A 19,552-nucleotide genomic window follows, 5' to 3' on the forward strand; every position below is an offset into this window, starting at 1 on the left:
ACAGTAGATTGGCAAAGGAACTACCCAATCGCCGTAAATTTGAAATTTCGGTCACTAAAATACAAAATTGGGTAAAGTTCTGTCATAAATCTGGAATCTACTCTTTATTTTTTTCTTTTTTCACATCAGTTCTTTTATTAAAAAATATATAATGAATAGTACCGTATGATTTCAAAAAAGAAGACTAGTTTTATATCAATATAACTATAAATGAATTAAATTATATTATTTTTTTTGACAAATATTAATTTTTTTTAAAAGAATAGATATCATCATCACCATTCCCTCTCTTTTTTCCTCCTTTTCTCCTCCTTCACCCACCAAATTCTATTTTCTACATACAACTTTTTGTGTGTATCGCACCATATTCACTCTCTCTATTTTTACATTCACAAAAGCCACGACAACAGCGATATCTCCACCAGATCTATGAATCCCTCGTTTCTTCATCAAAATCACCTCAAGTTTTGATCTTTCAGATCTTAAACACACAATTCATCATGTAATTTCACGTTTCTCAACTAATTAGCCCTGTACATTCATATACATACACAGAGATACATTGTCTTGTATGTAATCGAGGTTGAGCTAGGGTTTGTACATACCGAAATGGCGCAGGAGTGGGGAAGCAGTGTAGGAAATGGATTCGATGATTATCGATCATCTGAATCGAAGTCGAATAAGCTTTATTCGGTTTCGTCGTTGCCTGTTTCGTTTAATCCGTCTCCTGGTGGTGTCTGTGGTGATAATTATATTGAGCATACCGTTTCGAGATTCGATACATTAGCTGGAGTTGCAATTAAATACGGAGTTGAGGTGAAATGTCGTCAATTTGTCCCGATTTATGATTGGATTGATTAGCGAATGCATTGATTAGATATTCGTGTAAATAATTAGATGTTTAGATAGAAAAGAATTATAAGAATGCTGCATTGTTTCGTTATGTTGTCGAATTTTGTGATTTTGTTTGAAGCTGATTATAAGCGATTTTGAGTGTGTAGATTGTGTTGTACGGTTTATGATAGAATTGGTGCTGTATATATGTATATGAGTAGTTAGCATCATTATTGTTTAATTTGTTCATCTGACAAATGTATACATGTCAGGTTTCAGACGTGAAGAAGCTAAATGGTTTGGTTTCGGATGTTCAAATGTTTGCTCTCAGGACGCTTTACATACCACTTCCAGGAAGGCATCCTCCTTCTCCCGCCATAACAGATGGTTCTGATGATGCTCCGAGGTAAGATAAAAGATCACATTTTTGGTGTAAAATACCGTTCTGTTTCCTTATTTGTTTAGTATAAAAAATGTGCTACTTGTAATAAATCTAGCATCCCTCGAGTATAAAGAGAAATACCTATAATTTTTTGTTAATTCTTCATTTGTTATAAATGTGCACCTCCCTTGCACTTGCTATTATATGCATATGGCAGTTCAAGTCCTTAAGATTTAGGAAGAAATAGTTTTTTAGTATACTGATCTTGACATTAGTACTGAATAAGCATAAATGAAACTATAATATTCTAAAGTATATGTAAAATTGCATGGGTAGATAATCTTGGTTAGCAAGATACATAAAATGATAATGGGGTGAGCATTATATCTGAATTTTGTATTCTTATGAAAATGGAAAGGCCTAAATATAGTGGACTGACTTGGATATTTGCTGCAAACAAATGCCCCAAAATGGTACCAAAGTCGTGACCCAAAAAGGTTATGATATGATAGACATACGCAATGCTGCTAAGAGCATCATTGACACTGGGTTAATTTTAAATTGTCAATGCAGTGATATATGGAAGGATCGAGGCTTGTCTTACTATTTTATACTGACAACACCCCGAACAAGGATTTTCTTACTCCATGAGGGGAACGGGGATCTACAGGAAGTCGGGAAAATCATATTTTATAGAAAATAATTTATTTTATATTCTCTAATATAATTTTATGAATAAAATTAATTTAATAAGCTATGATATATAATATGTTCTATTTATGATATATTTAAATTAATATTTATTTATAATAAAAAGATAAAATTAGAAATATTATAATTAATTGATATTATACTGTGAAAGAATTTAGGTAATAAAATGGAGCGGTTATTTTAAGTGACATGTACATATACATATTATATATTTATTTTGAATATTTTATGTAATATTAATATATGAATATAATGGTCATATTATGATCGTGAAATTTCAGGGATGGAGAGTCCTCGAACTTGCTCCGGTGCTCGAATTTTATATTTAATCATCCCTGTACCCAAAAATTGCCCGAATCCCAATCCAAATGGGGCAGGGATTGGAAGCAGGGTGAATGTCCATCCCTACCCTAAAGTTCTACAGGTTTTATGGATAAAATTATATCTTCATTGCGCATTGAAATTTTATCATGTAAGCAATGAGAACCTCCCACGTACAGCTTAATATGATATTCTATGATGTGAATAGTGATTTAAATGTGTACAGGCAAATTAGGATCTACTTAAATTTTATGATTTTCCTTTTCTTTTTTTTGCCATATTTTGATAAATGTTTAGTACAGACCAAGAAGTGTACATTAAGCGATGAAAATTGATGATGTGCAGTGCTGCTCAAATATGTTCTGGACTCTGAAATGTAGTCATTTAAATTACTTTTTTTTTTTGCTGGCAAAAAAAAAATAAGAATTACTGCATTTTAGCAAAAGCATTTCCTCTTTGTTATTTGTAGATCAAGAAGCTCGGTACATACTCCCCCCCTACGACGACATTCTGATTTATTTGATACCTTGCAATCACTGAAGTTGCAAGCTCCTGACCGGAAAGTTTCCCCAGCCATGCACAATTTACGAGGCTATTATAACCTTACGTCATTCGAAGAAAAAACTGATTCAGAAGGATGCCAAATGGCTTCCTATCAGAATGGAGGATCTTTATACTTGGAAGATAGACCTTCTGGTAAACCCTCAACTTGTATAAATTCGCCTTTAAGTGTTCATAGAAAGTGTAAAAGCATAGCTAGTGATTTTAAGTTGGAAAATGGAGTGCCGCCCGATGATGCATCAGTTCCAACATTTGATAAATGGTACGGTAATCCAGCCAGGCGGCGTCTGAAATCCGTAGCTGACTTTAGTAGTTACCTTGCCCCTGAGACGTTGCTGAAGGAGGATGCTAGCTGCAATGGGTTTTCAGTTGTTGCTGGAAAAAGTTTATCACTACGAGCGGCAGCGAACCGAGCCGTATCTGGTGCCAATGGTGAAACACTAGGGCAGAGTTCTGTATCTGCTGCTGCAGGTGATTCTTTAGTTCAGAAATCGGGTGGAGTAAAGAAATCATATAGCACACCGAATTTCCAAGAAGACTCGGGGAATAGCTCCTCCATCTGGCCAACGGTGAATTGGGGGTTAAAGCCAGATTTCCAGGCCCTTTCTGCCATACCAAGGTGTGACGGGTTCCCAAAATCATTAACCAGCAAAAAACACAAAACTGCAGTTGATTAGTACGATTCCTCATTACTTATTCAATTTTGCTATATAATTCATTGGACTGTGCAATGCCGAGGCATATGGAAATACAAGTCGCAAGTGAGGCTGCTAACTTATATAATTGTTCAAGGTCCCCCTTTTTTACTGGAGTTGAAACCTGAACCATACCTGGAACATGAGGCTTCATACAGAATGTATAGTAAGTACTAGTCATACCGTACACGAGAACATTAAGGAAAGGATGATTTTTTTACCCGCCCATCCAATTAATTTATTCGTTCTTCTATTAGTTCAATATTTACATTCAGGATCTTTTAGTGTTGCTACTGAATTGGTTTAGCAAGTGTTCACAGATTTGAAAAGATTATCATGTACCGCAGTCCTGAAACTTTGTTATTAAATTGATACATATACTTGTAAGGTAACTGTCCCTAGATAACTGTCCCTAACATATAATTGTCAAGGATATGGTAAATAACATGCTGATTCTCGGTCGTTGTTAATAATATGATTATTAACAAAATTTTAATATATACGGTGCTTTTTAACTGTTGTATGGGTACTCATCTAGCGCTTGGGGTCATTTTTCCCATACAGTAGTTAAAAAACGATATATGAATTACTCCCTCCGTCCCCCCGAGTAGTATACATTGGAGGACGGGGACGCGGCACGGACTTTAATGCTCCTGTAAAGTGTAGTTGTGTAATTTATTTTTAAAAATTTCTTTTTCTGAATTAAAGTTTGGATGTTGTATTTTTATACGAAAATCTCAAAAATAAGTTATGGAATTATATTTTATAAGAGCATTGAAATGTGTGTCGAGCAGTTAAAAAGAAACGTATACAATTAAATGGGATAGAGGGAGAGAAACTTTTTCATAATCTTAATTGCTTGATATTCATCCAATGATCAAAAACTAGTGTGTTATTTAACAGATTCCTCAGAATCATATGCTAGGGACCGTTACTCTACTGGTAATACTCATTGATGAATTTGGCACATATATTTCAGTTTTTTGACCGTATAGTTATAATCAATATTTTAATTAAATTATGAATAAAAATATATGATCAATATTATAATTAAAAAGAAAATTCAAAAATAATTATTATAACTATGCAGTCAAAATACTTAAAAATGTGGGCAAAAAATTGAATCGACCTATATTCCAAGACACCTATATTCCAAGACGGAAGATGGAAGGCGTATATGAACATGGTGTGAAATGTAGCTTTGCTCCGACCCCGTTTTCTGCAAGTGACATGCGCCATTTACAAGTTCCGCATTCACAAGTAACATCAACCAAAAACAATAAATAGCTGCATGTTTTACTTAAGATAGGATTTAGTTTTAATTGATCAATAATCAGCTTCTTGCCCAATCAACATTCTTGAAATTCATAATCAGCTTCTCAATTCTTCCTATCTCTGTATTACTAATTCCATTTGAATAATGATCCAGTCGCATGATATAATGCAATTTTATCACATATTAAATGTCTGTATTTACATGCTATTACGCTTCTGTTCAACAATCCAACACCGCCACATTTTTACACACCACATATATTGTTTCTCACTCACCTTACGATTTCTAGCATACTGTTTGTGTTTGGTCAAAATATTTTGCAACTTACACATACACTTGTACTTCTAATTCATCACCTAAAATTCACATTTAGCGTGAGCCGTGAGCTAATAATATACAAGTTCGACTTAACTTAAGACTGCTAGTATTCAATAAGGTCACAAAGACTTCACTGTACAGAACTTTTCAAGATCCAAGTTTGATGGGTTAATAACATAAATACAATTTCATTGTTTAAGATTAGAAAATGAAAAGACCAAAAACAGATGTTTGGCACTTCACAAAATTTCAATGGAAAAGCAAAACAATAGATAACCACAAATAGCACATCTCCTGCACCCATTCATAAAACCTTCACACGGTATTCGGATTACTTTTACATCAGTTCCAAGCTCTAACAGACTTTATAGGTATCTGACTGTTATGTAATAAAACATTCCCATTTTTGCATTGTGGTTTCATTATTCTCAACCACATGCCAACACTGGGAAAGAAAAGGTTATGCAATTGGATTTCACATTATCCCCACTTTTACGTGAATATGAACATAAAAGAAATATTAAGGTAAAGTACGACACTTTTTAGCCTCATCTCAAATCATGTAAACAAATAACAGAATATTTCATTACCAACCCATCACATAATTCTAAAAAAGAAAAGAAACACAACTCAAAAGAGTTTTTCAAAAAGTGAATCATTAAGGTTTAAAAGGAAGTTTATCTGTGGTTCTTCAATAAGCCTATGTTAAACGTAAAGATTTAGGTGTAAAACATTTTTGTTAGTGCTACAGTCTACAGATATAATTACAACAGTTAATGTTAGATGTATTTAAGAGAAACATGGGCTTACACTTGGAAGTAATCTCTTCAAGAATCATCTGCCAGGAAAAATTATAATATACAGAGTCCTGCAAGTCCTCAAAACTTTGTAACACCTCCGTTCTGTGCTTGATATATATTTCACTAAATGATTTACAAACAACCCAATTCTTCAGCCACGGCCCTCAGAAGTACTGAAATCATTAATTATATAACAATTGAAGTCAGAGGATTCCAAGGACAAAAAATAGAGGGGGAGGAGGGGGGTTCTCGAGAAAGATGCACAAACATATCAAACAGAGTACAGGAGTTTTCTATGCAACAAAAGCAAGTCAACAGCATATAAGCTACAAACACACACTGTAGTAGCACATAATCTCGTGACAAATTTTTACCGAGAGAATTCCAGACTATTCACAGAACTAAATGAAGCAATGAAGAAATAAAACTTACACATGTAGTATTAGATTGGCCTAAGCCGGCCTCCAGGAACTAAGTGAAGACATGTCTGGTCTACAGGGGATCATCTGGGGACCATTTTGTCCTGACAAAATGGCAGGAAAAAAATGCATATTAAGTAAATAAATTAGATGAAATTACTTTAAGACGTGAAGAAAATATCCCTACATAAAGAGATCACCTGGGATTGGAGGTACCACTGGAATTGCGTTTACAGCAGATTGTTGAAAGCTGGAAGGAACTAAGGGAGGCCTCTCCAGATGTGGCCGAAAATAACCTGCCACTGTGGATCTTATTAAAAAAATAATCATATTTCTTCCCAGCACAAAGGATCATCAAGAGACAAGAGCCTTGAACTCTAAATCATTTCAAATGCCTTCTCATTTATGCATTGCATCTACTGCTCAGGGTTTTCAGACCTGGCATTTGCTTAATTTTCTATACAAGCTAATAAGACTGTTTTTCCCTTATCCCATTTGATAATGAGTAGTTGTGTACTAATAGTTCAATTTTTTACATAATTCATCCTAGATACGCTTCTGAGGGGCACAAAAACTAAAAGGTACTCCCTCTTGTCTCCCCAGGTAGTTTACCATGGGGGACGAGAGTTTGGCACGCATTCTAATGCTCCTAAAAAACATAGTTCCGTAACTTATTTTTTAATTAATTTTCTTTTGAATAAAATTTGATATATGAATTTTTATACACAAAAAGAAAATCTCAAACTAAGTTACGGAACTATGTTTTATAAGAGCCTTAAAATGAGTGTCGAGCAGTGAAAAAAAACTGTAAAGAAATGAGAGGACGGAGGGAGTATTATAAAAGAAAAAAACGAAAGCCCGCATACCGTCATGAGCAAATGGGGGGACTGGTGGTACCAACGAACTTCTCGTTCCATTTATCCATGGGCCATTAGGATTATTGGTGCTAAACTCACTTGATTGCATCCTCCATTTATCATCAGTATGATATTGTCTTGGTCCATCAGGATGTGATGGTAATGTGTATGGTTGTGGGTATTGATGCTGAGGACGTTGTTGGACAGCTGAATTTGAATATGAAAACTGACTCGATGGGGCTTGCGATGGTGGAGCAGGATGGAAAGGTCTTTGTGACATAGGCATGGATTGAAATTGTTGACTGGGTTGAGCAGTTTGATGATTTATGTACTGATCAGTATTACCACAATCAAGTGGCCTTCCTGAATTATAACCAGTAGGCTCATGTACATTGCCAACTCCTGAAGAGGCATAGCAAGATGGTGGCTGTATATACATCCCATTCCTGATATTGGCATCTATATGAGCTCCATGAGGATTACTTCCGGCCAACTGGGAAAGCTGGGTACCCTGTAAATAAATTGAAGTAATTGCAATTAGAAATCTTCAAAAAGACGACAAGACAAAGCCTCAGTTCCTTGCACTAGCTGTAACAAAATGCTTATGGGGTACCTGAAGTTGATATGCCAAATTTGGTGAAGATGATGTTACTGATGCTTGAAATGGATGCGGGTGCACATGTTGAGGTAATGAAGAAGGTTGAGGTATAACAGATGACTGAGGAGCTACGTATGGAAGTATGCTAACAAGAGGTGGAGGATGTGGTTGTGCCTGTTGGGCAGGGGGAGGTGGCGGTGGAGGAGGTGATAATGGAGCTGATGGAGGCGGTGGAGGAGGTATAGATAGTGGTTGTGGTGAAGTGGGCAAAGGGGGAGTTGCAGGAGGAGAATCAGGAGGTGATGGCGGGGAACCCATAGGAAAAGGCAATTGTGCATATGTATTTGAGTCTGCTTCTAATATAATGTCTGAACCTTGCTCTTCTTTTGAAACAATTTCGAATGAAGCACCTTCATCCTTTAAGTGGACTGATACATCCTCCATTTCAAGCTCACCGTCCACGTCCTCTAAGATGCAGTGGCGCCTGTCATTTTGGTCGACTGTAAGCTTCTGAGCTTCTTCAGCTGTAGAAGTCAGCTCGACTGGTGATATATCAGCAGCATGTTCTTTGCATGTAGGAATTTGAAATTCGTCTTCCTCATCTTCATCGTCGAAAACATGAGAAGTCACAAAGCCAGGCAACTGAAATGTAGTATTGCTACAACCACCAAAAAAACGAAGCAGTCAGATATAATCAATCAGTCACATTCTTTCAACATAACAAGCTCCGATCCACTAATATTCCAACATTGTAACATATAAATATGGAAGACAAACTACAACTGACAACTGTTCCAGTAGAAAGAAAAACCTGATGGTAAGTAACAAAGAAACATTGAGGTTCAGTGCTTGTGATCTTAATACTGCTTAGATGATTAATCATGTCCAAACATCAAATGAGCTTGCAACAACACTGAAACTCATTGTATTGCATGACTAAGATGGTATATAGGACATCTTTGACCAGAGTATAGTAACATTGTACCTCACTACAATTCTACTACATGAACAAGTAGAGCCTTGCAAACCCACATAATTGTATACAAGACAACGTAAGATTATAGGAGTAAGGCAAATCCATCATGAGTGAACTTCAAATAGTTGAACAAGTGAGATGATCCGCACTTCCTCCACATCCTAGACTTCATTAGACTTGTAACTAATCTTTTACTTATAATGACACAGCTTATCATAGATGGGCCTCACAAATCATCATAGTGTTAATACATTTAGCTGTTCTTCTATTAATCATAAGGTTCAGCAATTATTAACAGCTGATCTGAGAATATGTGTTAACACTTGACAGATATACTAGAAAACCAGGTTCAAGGGTACGTGTTTATTCATGCACATATATCGACTCAAATAAGGAACAAAGTAGCATCTTCAGATAATAACAAATATTAATCTATACCTCCCATATTCATCAACAAGCATGCCTTCCATCTCTCTAATAGGGTCATCTACTGCCCGCTCAGCTCGCGATGGACGTCTTGAAAAAGCTCCAGCAGATGAGTCATCATTTGAAACTCCTATATCATCCATACATTTTCGAAGAAGAGATTCTGGCAAAATTTTCCTCTCAAGCCATAAACGCAAGACCTACAATAGGAAGGTCGAACCAATAACTATACCGATGAAAATCTAAGAGCTATACTGATACTCAACTCACACTACAATAAACAATACCTTTAGACATTGTCTGCGGTTCTCCCGAGCTCCAGCTTCAGGAGGAGCAGCAGCTCCTAAGAGGCGAGGTAACACAGATTGAACTGTAGGAATATATGAAGCTCCTGCTATGCCTTAAAAAGAAGAACCAATCAGGCAAAAGAGGCGAAAACACGTCAAGATATCACCAACTATACATTATGAAAAGGCTACATGCTTTAAAGAGTTCCACCTTGTTGGTTCACATAGTACAATCAAATATATTTTATTTTATTTAGCCCGCCTGCTTTCAGTGTTTATAAATTTTATAATAAGATTAGTTTTTAACATTATAAAACTGAGCTCCTTGTATTCCAAAGACTCTACAGAACATGAAAATTAAATTCCTTTAGTTCATTAAACTCATAATCATTTATATCACATAAAATCTGTTAAATTAAAACAGAAAATATTTACTGCTCATTTAAATTTTAATACTTTGTATTTAACATATTCATATTCTTTTTTACTCTGACTCTGGAACTGGAAGTGTACAACATAGATACGTGCCCAAAAGTCAGACTGGGCATTTTTAAAGTACTCCGGTTTGTTTGGTAGTGTTGTTCAAAACTACTATGTTGTTAAAAAAAGTGCGGTAAAATAAGCGTTGTTACAGAAATTACCAAACAGTTTCTAACCTGCTTTTCGGCAAAAAGCTATTGTTGCTGTCTGCAACAGCAACACCAAATGGGGCCTACATATTTTTGGCTATAAATAAGTATTTTAGTGCTCATACCTATGTCCGAGTGTCGAGTGTAAGACGCGGATACTCGAGGCAAAATGAAGAGTCTGGGGAACATTTTTCATATATAGAAAATATATTTCCCATTTTACTATTGTACCACATACATGTTGAGTAATCACACTACCAATCATAAACAGATACAGGTTCTGCATTTACACACATATGCTAAAGATTTGACCATTTTTTTATTAGATAAAGAAAACTACACTACCAACCATAAACAGATACTGATTCTGCATTTCCTACCTTTCTGACTATGAGAGCACTGTGTGATGGAATCCACTAGAAAAAACAAATCAACTTTGCGATGAAAACTAGACTCCGTTTCCAACTTGTGAATGAGAAGCTCCACTACCTGCAGATCTCAGGGATTAAGAATATGTATATATACAGAAATTAAACAGCCATACTTTCCAACCATCAGTAAGATACCTCAAATTGCAATCTGCAAATACCTCCAGAGAAACAGTAGCCAAACACTTTCATAGGACCAAGTATATAGAAAGATGTATAGCAGGCAATAGAAATTACTATGTAAGCCCTTGGTTTACTCTCTCCAAAACCATATTGAACATCATATTGGAAATGCAAATAATGATAATAGTGAGGAATCGACTTATAGGAAGAGATAATCAAGATGTGAGTGCGACTGAAGGACAAACCGATCATATGACCATCAACTAAACACAAATATACCATGCCCTTGTTTTACTATTTCTTCAAAACCATATTAAACATCATATTAGAAATGCAAAAAACAGTCATAGTCAGAAGGCCCCTAGAGCATAAGCGCAACGCGAAATGCGCGAATTCATCAAAGATTAAACTCATCTTCTTTACCCTGCAAACCTTATAGTAAATATGTGAAAGAACAATTCAAAGATTTAAAACATAAATGAAGTCATGTTTACTCCAAGAGTCCAAGGTATGAATAAAATTATCACTTCTAAAAGAAAACAAAGCCCTTCACATATTTACCCTCAAACAAACTAATAAACACGAAATTATATTAACACTGATATCATAAAAACAAAAATGAAACTGAGTTCCAGCACAAAAAACTCTCAAGTGGAATTGAAAAATGATATGACATAGGAGAACAGAAATAGCAAGTTTCAGGTTTTACAAGATTGTGGAACACAAGCAGTATAACCAAGTAATAGGAAGAGAGAAAAAATAACAAAGACAAAAACTATGATAAAAACGGACAAGACTGACAAGGCTTCCCCAGAACTATAATATTATTACAAATTGACAAGATTGTAGGAACGTTATCGCATCAATGACAACTCTCAATGAAAAGAACAGTGTGTGCAATAGATCAGTACAATGCAGCCACATTCTACTCATAAAAACAGTTATTTCAGATAAAAACATGCAGATCTTGATATAATAATTTAGCAAAAATAATGTTAACATAATCTATTACCTCATTGGCAATACCATACTTGGCACAATCAATTGCAAGACGAGTTGCACGCCCAATACTTTCTTTAGTCCGTGAGAGGGTCTCAATCATTCCTTCAAATGCATCACGAGCAACAGCTGCCTCAGTGCCACCAGTAAGAGGATCATTAGCAGCTCGCTGCCCAGAACCATATCTTAGATCCTCAAACTCTTCAATCTCAGGATGATTATCTGCTGAAGGCCGAGGAATTTGAGAAGATGGAGAAGGTACAGTTGACTGAGCATTAAATCCATGAGTATCAGGTTGGATGATCGAGCTTGGTTGAATAGGTGGAATAGCAAACACGACATTGGGACTCCCTCCAGACACATCGGAATAAGAATTTCCATGAAAAAAGCTTTGAGAGTAAGCTTCTCTTCTTTTCGCCTGAGCAACTGCAATAAGATGCTTCATAGATGAAGACGAGTCCTCAATCTTTGCATCCAAGAGCACAGACATTTTATCTTCTCTGGCTGCTTCTTTGTCTTTGTCCATCCTATTTTATCACAAAACAAATAAACATAAGACTACCACAAACATATGCCATATTACAAACAGACAAAGGTTCTAGCATACCTGTCACCACTGGAAATGATATCCAAAGTTTTGTCTGTTAAAAGAATCGAGTCATTCGTCCTTGAGCTTGATTTTGGAGTATCTTTCTTCCTTTCCACAAAAGCAATAGATTTATTTCTTTCACGCATTCCTTGACTTGGAGAATGATTTGTGCAATCAGGAGACACAACCATGTTTTTATTAGACTTAGATTGAGAATTCCGATAAGAAATATTATCAGATGTCTTGCCCACTAGCATATTGGCTTTAAGAGATTCTACGACAGGCTTCCTAGTGGAAACCGATAAGGGAGATTGCACTGGAGATAGTCCAAGTTGTTTTGACTCCTCAGAAGATTTCATAACGGATTCAGCTTTCATATGACTAACGGGAATATGTGTCGAGGCTTGTATGGGGTTCTGTACTTCTACATGCTTGTGAGAACTCATCGAGGACTCATTAAGTACTTTGACAGTTGACAAAGACACCTTCAATGGGACGCTATCATTAAGTATGCCTGTCGCCTGTCCACTCTTAGAAGGACCATTTTTTACAGAACCCAAGACACCTAAAGGTGCATCAACCTTTCTGACATGTCCTCCATGAACTGGAGTCTTAGGCTCATCATCATCTTCATCATACAGGCGAACAGCTCTCCGCTTTTTTGGATATTGACCAGCTGGTGATTTGGCTTTATCAGAAAAACTGTCACTTTTCCGAACAGGCCCTTTTCCTGTTTTGCTGTCAGATGCCCTAGTGGAAGAGCCATCAGCAATGTCAGGTACCTGACGCTGCCGCTTATTAGGCGGGAAAACCTCCTCATCCCTAGGTGCAAAGCAGTCTTCAACATTACCTTGCAACATAGACCTTCTAAATTCTGTGCTCCTTGATTTATTATCAAGTTGGCCATTGTGCTGGTTTTTTTGGACAGACCCCTTGGAGTTATCAAGGGTAATATCTTCAGATTTAGATCTTTTGACAGGATGTGAAGCCGCATCAATTACCAAATTGTTCTTTCCATGACCAATTTGGGACTTGGTAACAGAATTCCTGCCAGAAAGGTCAGCTACGTCATGCTTCTTAGTAGTAGTAACCTTCTTGTCCAGTAAATCTTCTGCTCGATCAGGATGTACTTTATCTGTCAAATTTTGCTTTTTTCTTTTGTCACTTGGAATATCCAGATTAGATCTTGACTTATCTGGAGAGTATTCTTTTATACCACTGGAACCCGACCTTTTCCATGCTCTACCTTCACCAGATTTAAGCATATTCGCATGATCACTAGAATTACCATGTAACGATGACTTGTCTGCACCTGAACGATTAACTTTTTGCACTTGATTATCAGCTTGAAGCTTTCTTCTTGACCCAGAAATTATCTTTTTTGAGTTGTGACCGTTTGTAGCTTCTTTAGGTCCACTATCCACATACTGTGGATTAATTGATGAAGGCACTGGTAAAGAACTGTCCTTTCCACCTCCACCCGAAGATCGTCCTGCCTCAGAATGACTACTGTCCTTACTAGCAATCAAGCCTTTGATGTGATTCACTATCCAAGAGGGCTCTGAAGGAACTACAGTGCCTTCCCTATTTTTTGACTTGCTGTCTTTACTGTCCATCTCACCTTGTCTCTGGGAACAGCCCTCCAAACCAAAACTGTGATCTGCTGGGACTTCAAGCACCTCCTCTCCATGCAGCTCATCTACAGCATTTTTAACTTCTAAGGCAGTCACTCCAGCATCATCTGGCACGCTATGAGCAGACGGAGCCTCGGATCCAAAATCAGATTTATCAGTGTCAGCTCCCACACCATTCGAACTTTTTTCCTGTAGCTCCTCAAATGCTGCACATATTTGCTTCACAGCATCAGCAAAGTATTTGACAGTTTTACCTTTGCAGCGAGCTGCCAATTTATTCTTTGCCTCAATAGTAAATTCCTGAATATCGGCAGGAGCAACAAAAGCTCTGTGAACAAAAGAATCCGATAAATAATTGTGAATCAGCAGCAATGAGATACTAAATCGGAACCCCTTTGAGAAGGCTACTGACATCATAGCTAAATATCAAATTAGGAATGATCACGATATATTTCCATACCTTGACCCTGACAACCAAATATACAGACAATCACAGAATAACCAATTACAGCAACATTACATGTATATCATATTTAAGCATATCAAATTACTGCTTTCTTCTTTATACAGCGCACTATTACCACAAAACAATAATTTATCAAGTAAAAATTAAAGAAAATAATAACAGAGATAGAAACATTATTATTTTACAAGATTGGGAGAAGCAGAATTGACATATGTATAAAGAAATATATACAAAACCAATAGTGACGTATATATAATCCTGAACCTCACGTTATATATAACTATAACTGACCATAAACAGCATTTCTGAAGAAGGAACAGGCTATGTTCTATTAAATTTGTTGGTCAATTTTAACTACATGATCAACTATAACTTGTGCGCTGTGACTGGTACCACATTAGTAAGTCTAGTTAGCATGAGTATTTTTACTAAAATTTTATTGAGAATGTTACTGGTCTAACTAATTTATCAGCAAAATATATGAATAAAACTCAAAACGCACAAAAGAGTATAGTACACGATATACCTGGCATTTTGAAAATTGTTACTCTTACAACTAAACATTATTATTAGTATTGAAAAAAAAAATTATAGAAAAGATTGTGGGAAGCATCTCAGTAAACAAATCGCCATATGTGTAATTTAGTACATAAGAAACTCATATATAACATATATAGCTCATCGTGGATATCACGTACATATAAATCCAACTGAACAGTAACAGCATATAAAAGAAGAGGGCACAGGCTATGATCAATAACTTTTGTAGGTCAGAAACTACATAATCAATTTAATCATAATTGATGCCAGATTATTTCTACCAGCTTCTTATTAATTTTGTAACTTGTCAACTATTCGTTCACAAACCATAAGATTAATCCTCAGACTTCTGATTACAACAGAGCAAAGCAATATCTGGTATATTAAAGTACTTCTACTCCGACAATTTAAAACGAATTGTAAGAAAAATTCAACCACTGCGATTACTTTAATGAGAATTGAACAATCAATATTAGGATGCCTGATCCAAAGGAAAAAAAAAACATCAACACCTATAAGATACAAAGTATTATTTGGCAAATTATAACATATACATCAATTATGGCACGTGGTTGCATGGATAAACACTTATTCAATGAAGAACTTTAACATATTTGAACATAGACAACTAGAACAACCTATAAGCAATTGTGATGGATAATAAGTAATAATAATTATTATCAGACAAATTTGATCAATATGACTCCGCCACAACACAAGTGCATTGCTAACTAATTTTTTAGACTATTTCTGTTGAACAACAGTTCCCTATATACTAACAGTGCAATATTCACAGAGTCAGGCATGTTTTCCGGATTTAATACTTGTTATAGGATCAGACATCTACAAATTAGGTGCACATCAGACCATGATACAAATTAGACAACCAGCACTCATGCACGAGTCATTAAAGAAAATCAAAAAGTACAATGCATGCCTTCCTAACACAAGTGCTCAAAGAAGACAGCTTATTTGCACCAAGTTATATGATCCGTGTAACTACATTCTGAGAATTATGGCATTAGTTTTCACCCCACCCTTCCGAGTGTTCTCCCATCTACCCTCTGTAGTACTTGTAACTTTCTTCCTCAATCCAAAACCATAACTCCCTTCACAAAGTTTAATGCTCGTACATACTAATATAGGAACAGTCTGATCCATACTGTCCGGGCCATATCTCCATCGGCTCATATTTATCTTCCACTACTACTTAAAAAACAAGATGCATCTGGAAATCAAAAGCACTATCGCAAACTTACATATAAATTCACAGAAAAGGCACTCACATTTCGTCTGTTCCAAAGAAGTGCACAAAAATTTTCTTAGGATCTGGAATTTTCTCCCAGTCTTCAGGTCGGCCAATCTGGGAAATACAATCACACATAAAAAATCAGACAAAACAATTATGCTTTAGTAGTCACACAAAGTAATATTTCTGCCATATAAATATTATAAATAAATATACAAAAATTGTGTCCTCAACTTATATGTGCATTTAGCACACAATGATATAGTCTTACTCATACAGGAACTATAAGATCAAGCTTTTTATTAGGTCAACACAGGGATACTAGTTCTTTGTCTCTTAAGAATCAAATGAAACATTCTTACATTCCCTCCCAGATTTTCTTTACTGGGGAAACCGGAACTCAACTTGTAAAGCTTTTATCAGAAAGGATACATTAAACACTTGTCAAAAAGGACCTATTGCACTATATATCTCAAAAAAAATTGCTTCTTATGTAAATGATCTGATTCGAATGTTCTAACCCTCCTCGCTAATAATTCAACATAATAATAGGTAGAATATTAAATAAATGCTTTTCGAAAATACTTCAGCACCTTGCATAATAATTTTTCATCAGAATACTAGTGAATATTCCTAACCTTACCTAATAGTAGCATTAAACTTTATGTTTTTGACAATTATTAAAGAAAATTCTACTAGAATTGCAAATTCGATTATATCTATAGTTTCCCTATGATTTTAGGGATATTGACTAATTGCGAAAAAAATGTTTTAAAGTGTGCTTTGCAAGTCAAGCTTTGCAATTGGCTGATGCGCTACTTCTAAATTTGCACACTGTACGACACTGACGGAATCCATAGAGGGCTTGCACAATTGCATTCTGTCTGATGAGTAAAGATGGTTGTTCGTTGAGCAAAGAAGCCTACGTAAGAGACTCCTTAAAAAATTTCTATTGGATAGCCCAGAGTGTGTCAAAATTGAGGAATTATAGGATAAATCCAAGGTAAAAAAATGTTTAGCAAATACAAACAAAATGGTCCATACGATTAAGAGTGTGGCTATAAAGACTTCATAGGTAGCAGTAAGGAAGGTAAGGACCATAAGGAGGCTTGATGTTGGATTAAGATAACATGCAAGAGAAAATTAAGGATGAAGTGCATTTATAGAGCTAGTGACTTGGTTAAGAACAGATGGATTGTGATGAAAGAATTGTAGAAGAAAAGAAAACAAGTAGCAAAAGAAATGGCAGTGGGGCGAGGGGATTAGGTGTACAAGGCAACATCCAGTTATTTAAACACCAATGAGGATTTTTTTTATAAAAAAAAAAAAAAAATCATTTGAGCAAAAAAATAGAAAGTAGGAAGCGACGAGACATAAGCTCTACCAGGGATATAATATGAATTAAAAGTAAGTACCATGTGTTATTGGAGGAAGATGCTACTGAAGTGCAGTTATATTCACAATTAATTTAAGTTTGGTTTGCGAATTAGTATTAGAACAAGGAGGATTTTCTGTTGAGTTGAAGTTTCTCCATGGATAGATTATAAGCTCGTTTCATTTTAATCTTTATAGTAATTTTGTCATGGATCTGACATTGCGCTAGTGTCTCAAGAGTCATGCACTAGCTGTTCAACATATATATGCCTCTAGCAGGAACCCCAAAGAAGGGGATAGAAATTCAAAAAGCAATAAGGTCTCCTGAAAGAAAAATGTCAACTACAGCATTTGGGCTTCAACATGAGGAAATAAGAGGTCGGGTATGACGTTACACACTGTATAAATACAAATACAAGGTCAATAAAATAAAGTGTCGCCACGTGAGTGTTACTTGACAAGAAAGTCACACAGTGCTCAACATTTGCACCATGTTGTACTTAATAATAAATGGTGCCTTAAACTTGCACATATAGCAACAGAGGGGAGATTTTGATGGTTTGGCCACGTCGGGAGGGGATGTATTTTGGTTCTCGTATATACTAAGAATATCTCAGGACTCCAGGGGTACATATAAAGGGCAAGCCTCGAAGGACATTTAATAGGTTGTTAAGCTTGAGGCCTATACATATAAAGGTTTTACATCTCATCGTGACCTTTATAAAAAGTCATAACTAACACGAATTGAAGTGCCTAAAATTTCAATAAGTTTAGAAAACTAACAGTTCAATTAAAACGCGTACACCAAACTTGACTAGTACATAGTGTGAACGGCTACATAGACGTCCAATAATGGTTTCTTCTAATTACATTGTCTCCTTATACTATTAAGTACTCCCTCCGTTTCAAATTAGATGTCCACTTTCAAAAAAATCACACGGTTTAAGAAAAGTGAATGTTCACAAATTAATTGCATTAAATGACTATAATATGTGGTATGAGGTTGATCTAGGAAATATATATAAAAGATATGTGGAGTAAAATTGACTTTGGAAATATGATTTTGCATTGAAAGTTGAAGTGGACAACTAATTCGAAACAAATTCTTTTCTTAAAAGTGGACATGTAAATTGAAACCGAGGGAGTACGCTTGTTTTTCATTACTCTTTCCAATTTACGATAGGCTCGTATTTTAAAGTTCTCTACAATGTTAGGGTCAAGTAATACTCTAAATCCATATCGTCTATCTACACACCTACAAATAATAACACACATTAAACTACACATTACACAATCGCACCGCAGCGTATCGAAATTGCCACAAACAAAACCTAATTCCACATAAGATCATCCAAAATTACGCAAACAATTACGAAACAAGACATACAATAAACACGAAAACTCGAAAACACGAACCTTAGCAGGCCAGGCAGGGTGTCCCTTAACTTTAGCGAGCACAAGATCTCCCAACTTCAACTGCTTCGTTTTCGCACCTCTCGCTCCGCGCCTTCGCCCCGGAGCCATGGGCGGCCACAAAACCCTCGAAAACCAAGCTACGACGTCGTTTCCGACACTCAATTGAGACGTGGGATTGAGAAGAGTCTAGAATTGTTGAAGCGGAGAGTGTGTGTGAAAGATATAGATACAGAAAGTTGTGTGTAATGTAGAGAGAGATTGCAGGGAGGGAAGAATGATGATGAGGCGGTTGAGTGTGTTGGTGATGATGGGTATCAAAGAGATTCAGCCCAATAGGCTTCGATGCAATTATTATTTTTATTTTACACGCGTTTTATTTGATTTTTGTTTAGGGTGCCTTGCTGGACAAGGAGCATCAGCATCTGAAAACCGAATTATTTGAATTTTCGATTCAGTATTCAGTTCAAAAGAATCAATTCGGATTTTTTATATGAATTTGGATTCCAATTCAGAATTTGATTAATAATTTTTACAAAATCGGATATTTGACTATAAAGAATTCTTATTTATATTATATATTATATTTATATATAACTAATAACTAATTCAGATCCAAATACTCCGATTTTTTAAAATTTAAAATG

General features: G+C 35.8%; 2 protein-coding genes across 4 annotated transcripts; one reads left to right on the forward strand and one right to left on the reverse strand.

Moving 5' to 3' along the window:
* Positions 1-278: 278 nt before the first annotated feature.
* On the forward strand, positions 279-3,880 carry LOC108197390 (uncharacterized). Its single transcript, XM_017364997.2, has 3 exons — positions 279-816; positions 1,107-1,240; positions 2,718-3,880. Exons 1-3 carry the CDS (start codon positions 610-612, stop codon positions 3,484-3,486), a joined length of 1,110 nt encoding a protein of 369 aa, XP_017220486.1. The 5' UTR covers positions 279-609; the 3' UTR covers positions 3,487-3,880.
* Positions 3,881-5,661: 1,781 nt separating this feature from the next.
* On the reverse strand, positions 5,662-19,260 carry LOC108199389 (ENHANCER OF AG-4 protein 2). 3 transcript variants are annotated; one of them, XM_017367185.2, is made up of 12 exons: positions 18,909-19,260; positions 16,156-16,232; positions 12,248-14,191; positions 11,654-12,167; positions 10,471-10,579; positions 9,462-9,565; positions 9,187-9,374; positions 7,788-8,430; positions 7,184-7,685; positions 6,518-6,619; positions 6,331-6,421; positions 5,662-6,071 (listed from the first exon to the last, which is right to left on the reverse strand). In XM_017367185.2, the coding sequence occupies exons 1-11, from the start codon at positions 19,014-19,016 to the stop codon at positions 6,351-6,353; spliced, it is 4,362 nt and encodes a 1,453-aa protein (XP_017222674.1). In that variant the 5' UTR covers positions 19,017-19,260; the 3' UTR covers positions 5,662-6,071; positions 6,331-6,350. The 3 variants fall into 3 exon arrangements, with proteins under 3 accessions (XP_017222674.1, XP_017222673.1, XP_017222672.1); XM_017367184.2 differs by having other exon boundaries at positions 6,518-6,613; positions 9,462-9,574; XM_017367183.2 differs by having other exon boundaries at positions 9,462-9,574.
* Between the last annotated feature and the right edge of the window lie 292 nt (positions 19,261-19,552).

Source organism: Daucus carota, chromosome 8, assembly GCF_001625215.2.
Source record: "Daucus carota subsp. sativus chromosome 8, DH1 v3.0, whole genome shotgun sequence".
Classification (NCBI taxonomy): Eukaryota; Viridiplantae; Streptophyta; class Magnoliopsida; order Apiales; family Apiaceae; genus Daucus; species Daucus carota.

Excerpts from the sequence above, each read along its gene's own strand:
- LOC108197390 (XM_017364997.2), top strand. The coding sequence starts at position 610 with ATGGCGCAGGAGTGGGGAAGCAGTGTAGGAAATGGATTCGATGATTAT. Across the intron at positions 817-1,106 it reads CAATTAAATACGGAGTTGAG|GTTTCAGACGTGAAGAAGCT; the intron begins GTGAAATGTCGT and ends TATACATGTCAG. Across the intron at positions 1,241-2,717 it reads GGTTCTGATGATGCTCCGAG|ATCAAGAAGCTCGGTACATA; the intron begins GTAAGATAAAAG and ends TGTTATTTGTAG.
- LOC108199389 (XM_017367183.2), bottom strand. The coding sequence starts at position 19,016 with ATGGCTCCGGGGCGAAGGCGCGGAGCGAGAGGTGCGAAAACGAAGCAG. Across the intron at positions 8,431-9,186 it reads CTTGTTGATGAATATGGGAG|CAATACTACATTTCAGTTGC; the intron begins GTATAGATTAAT and ends TGGTGGTTGTAG. Across the intron at positions 6,422-6,517 it reads AGTGGTACCTCCAATCCCAG|GACAAAATGGTCCCCAGATG; the intron begins GTGATCTCTTTA and ends CCATTTTGTCAG.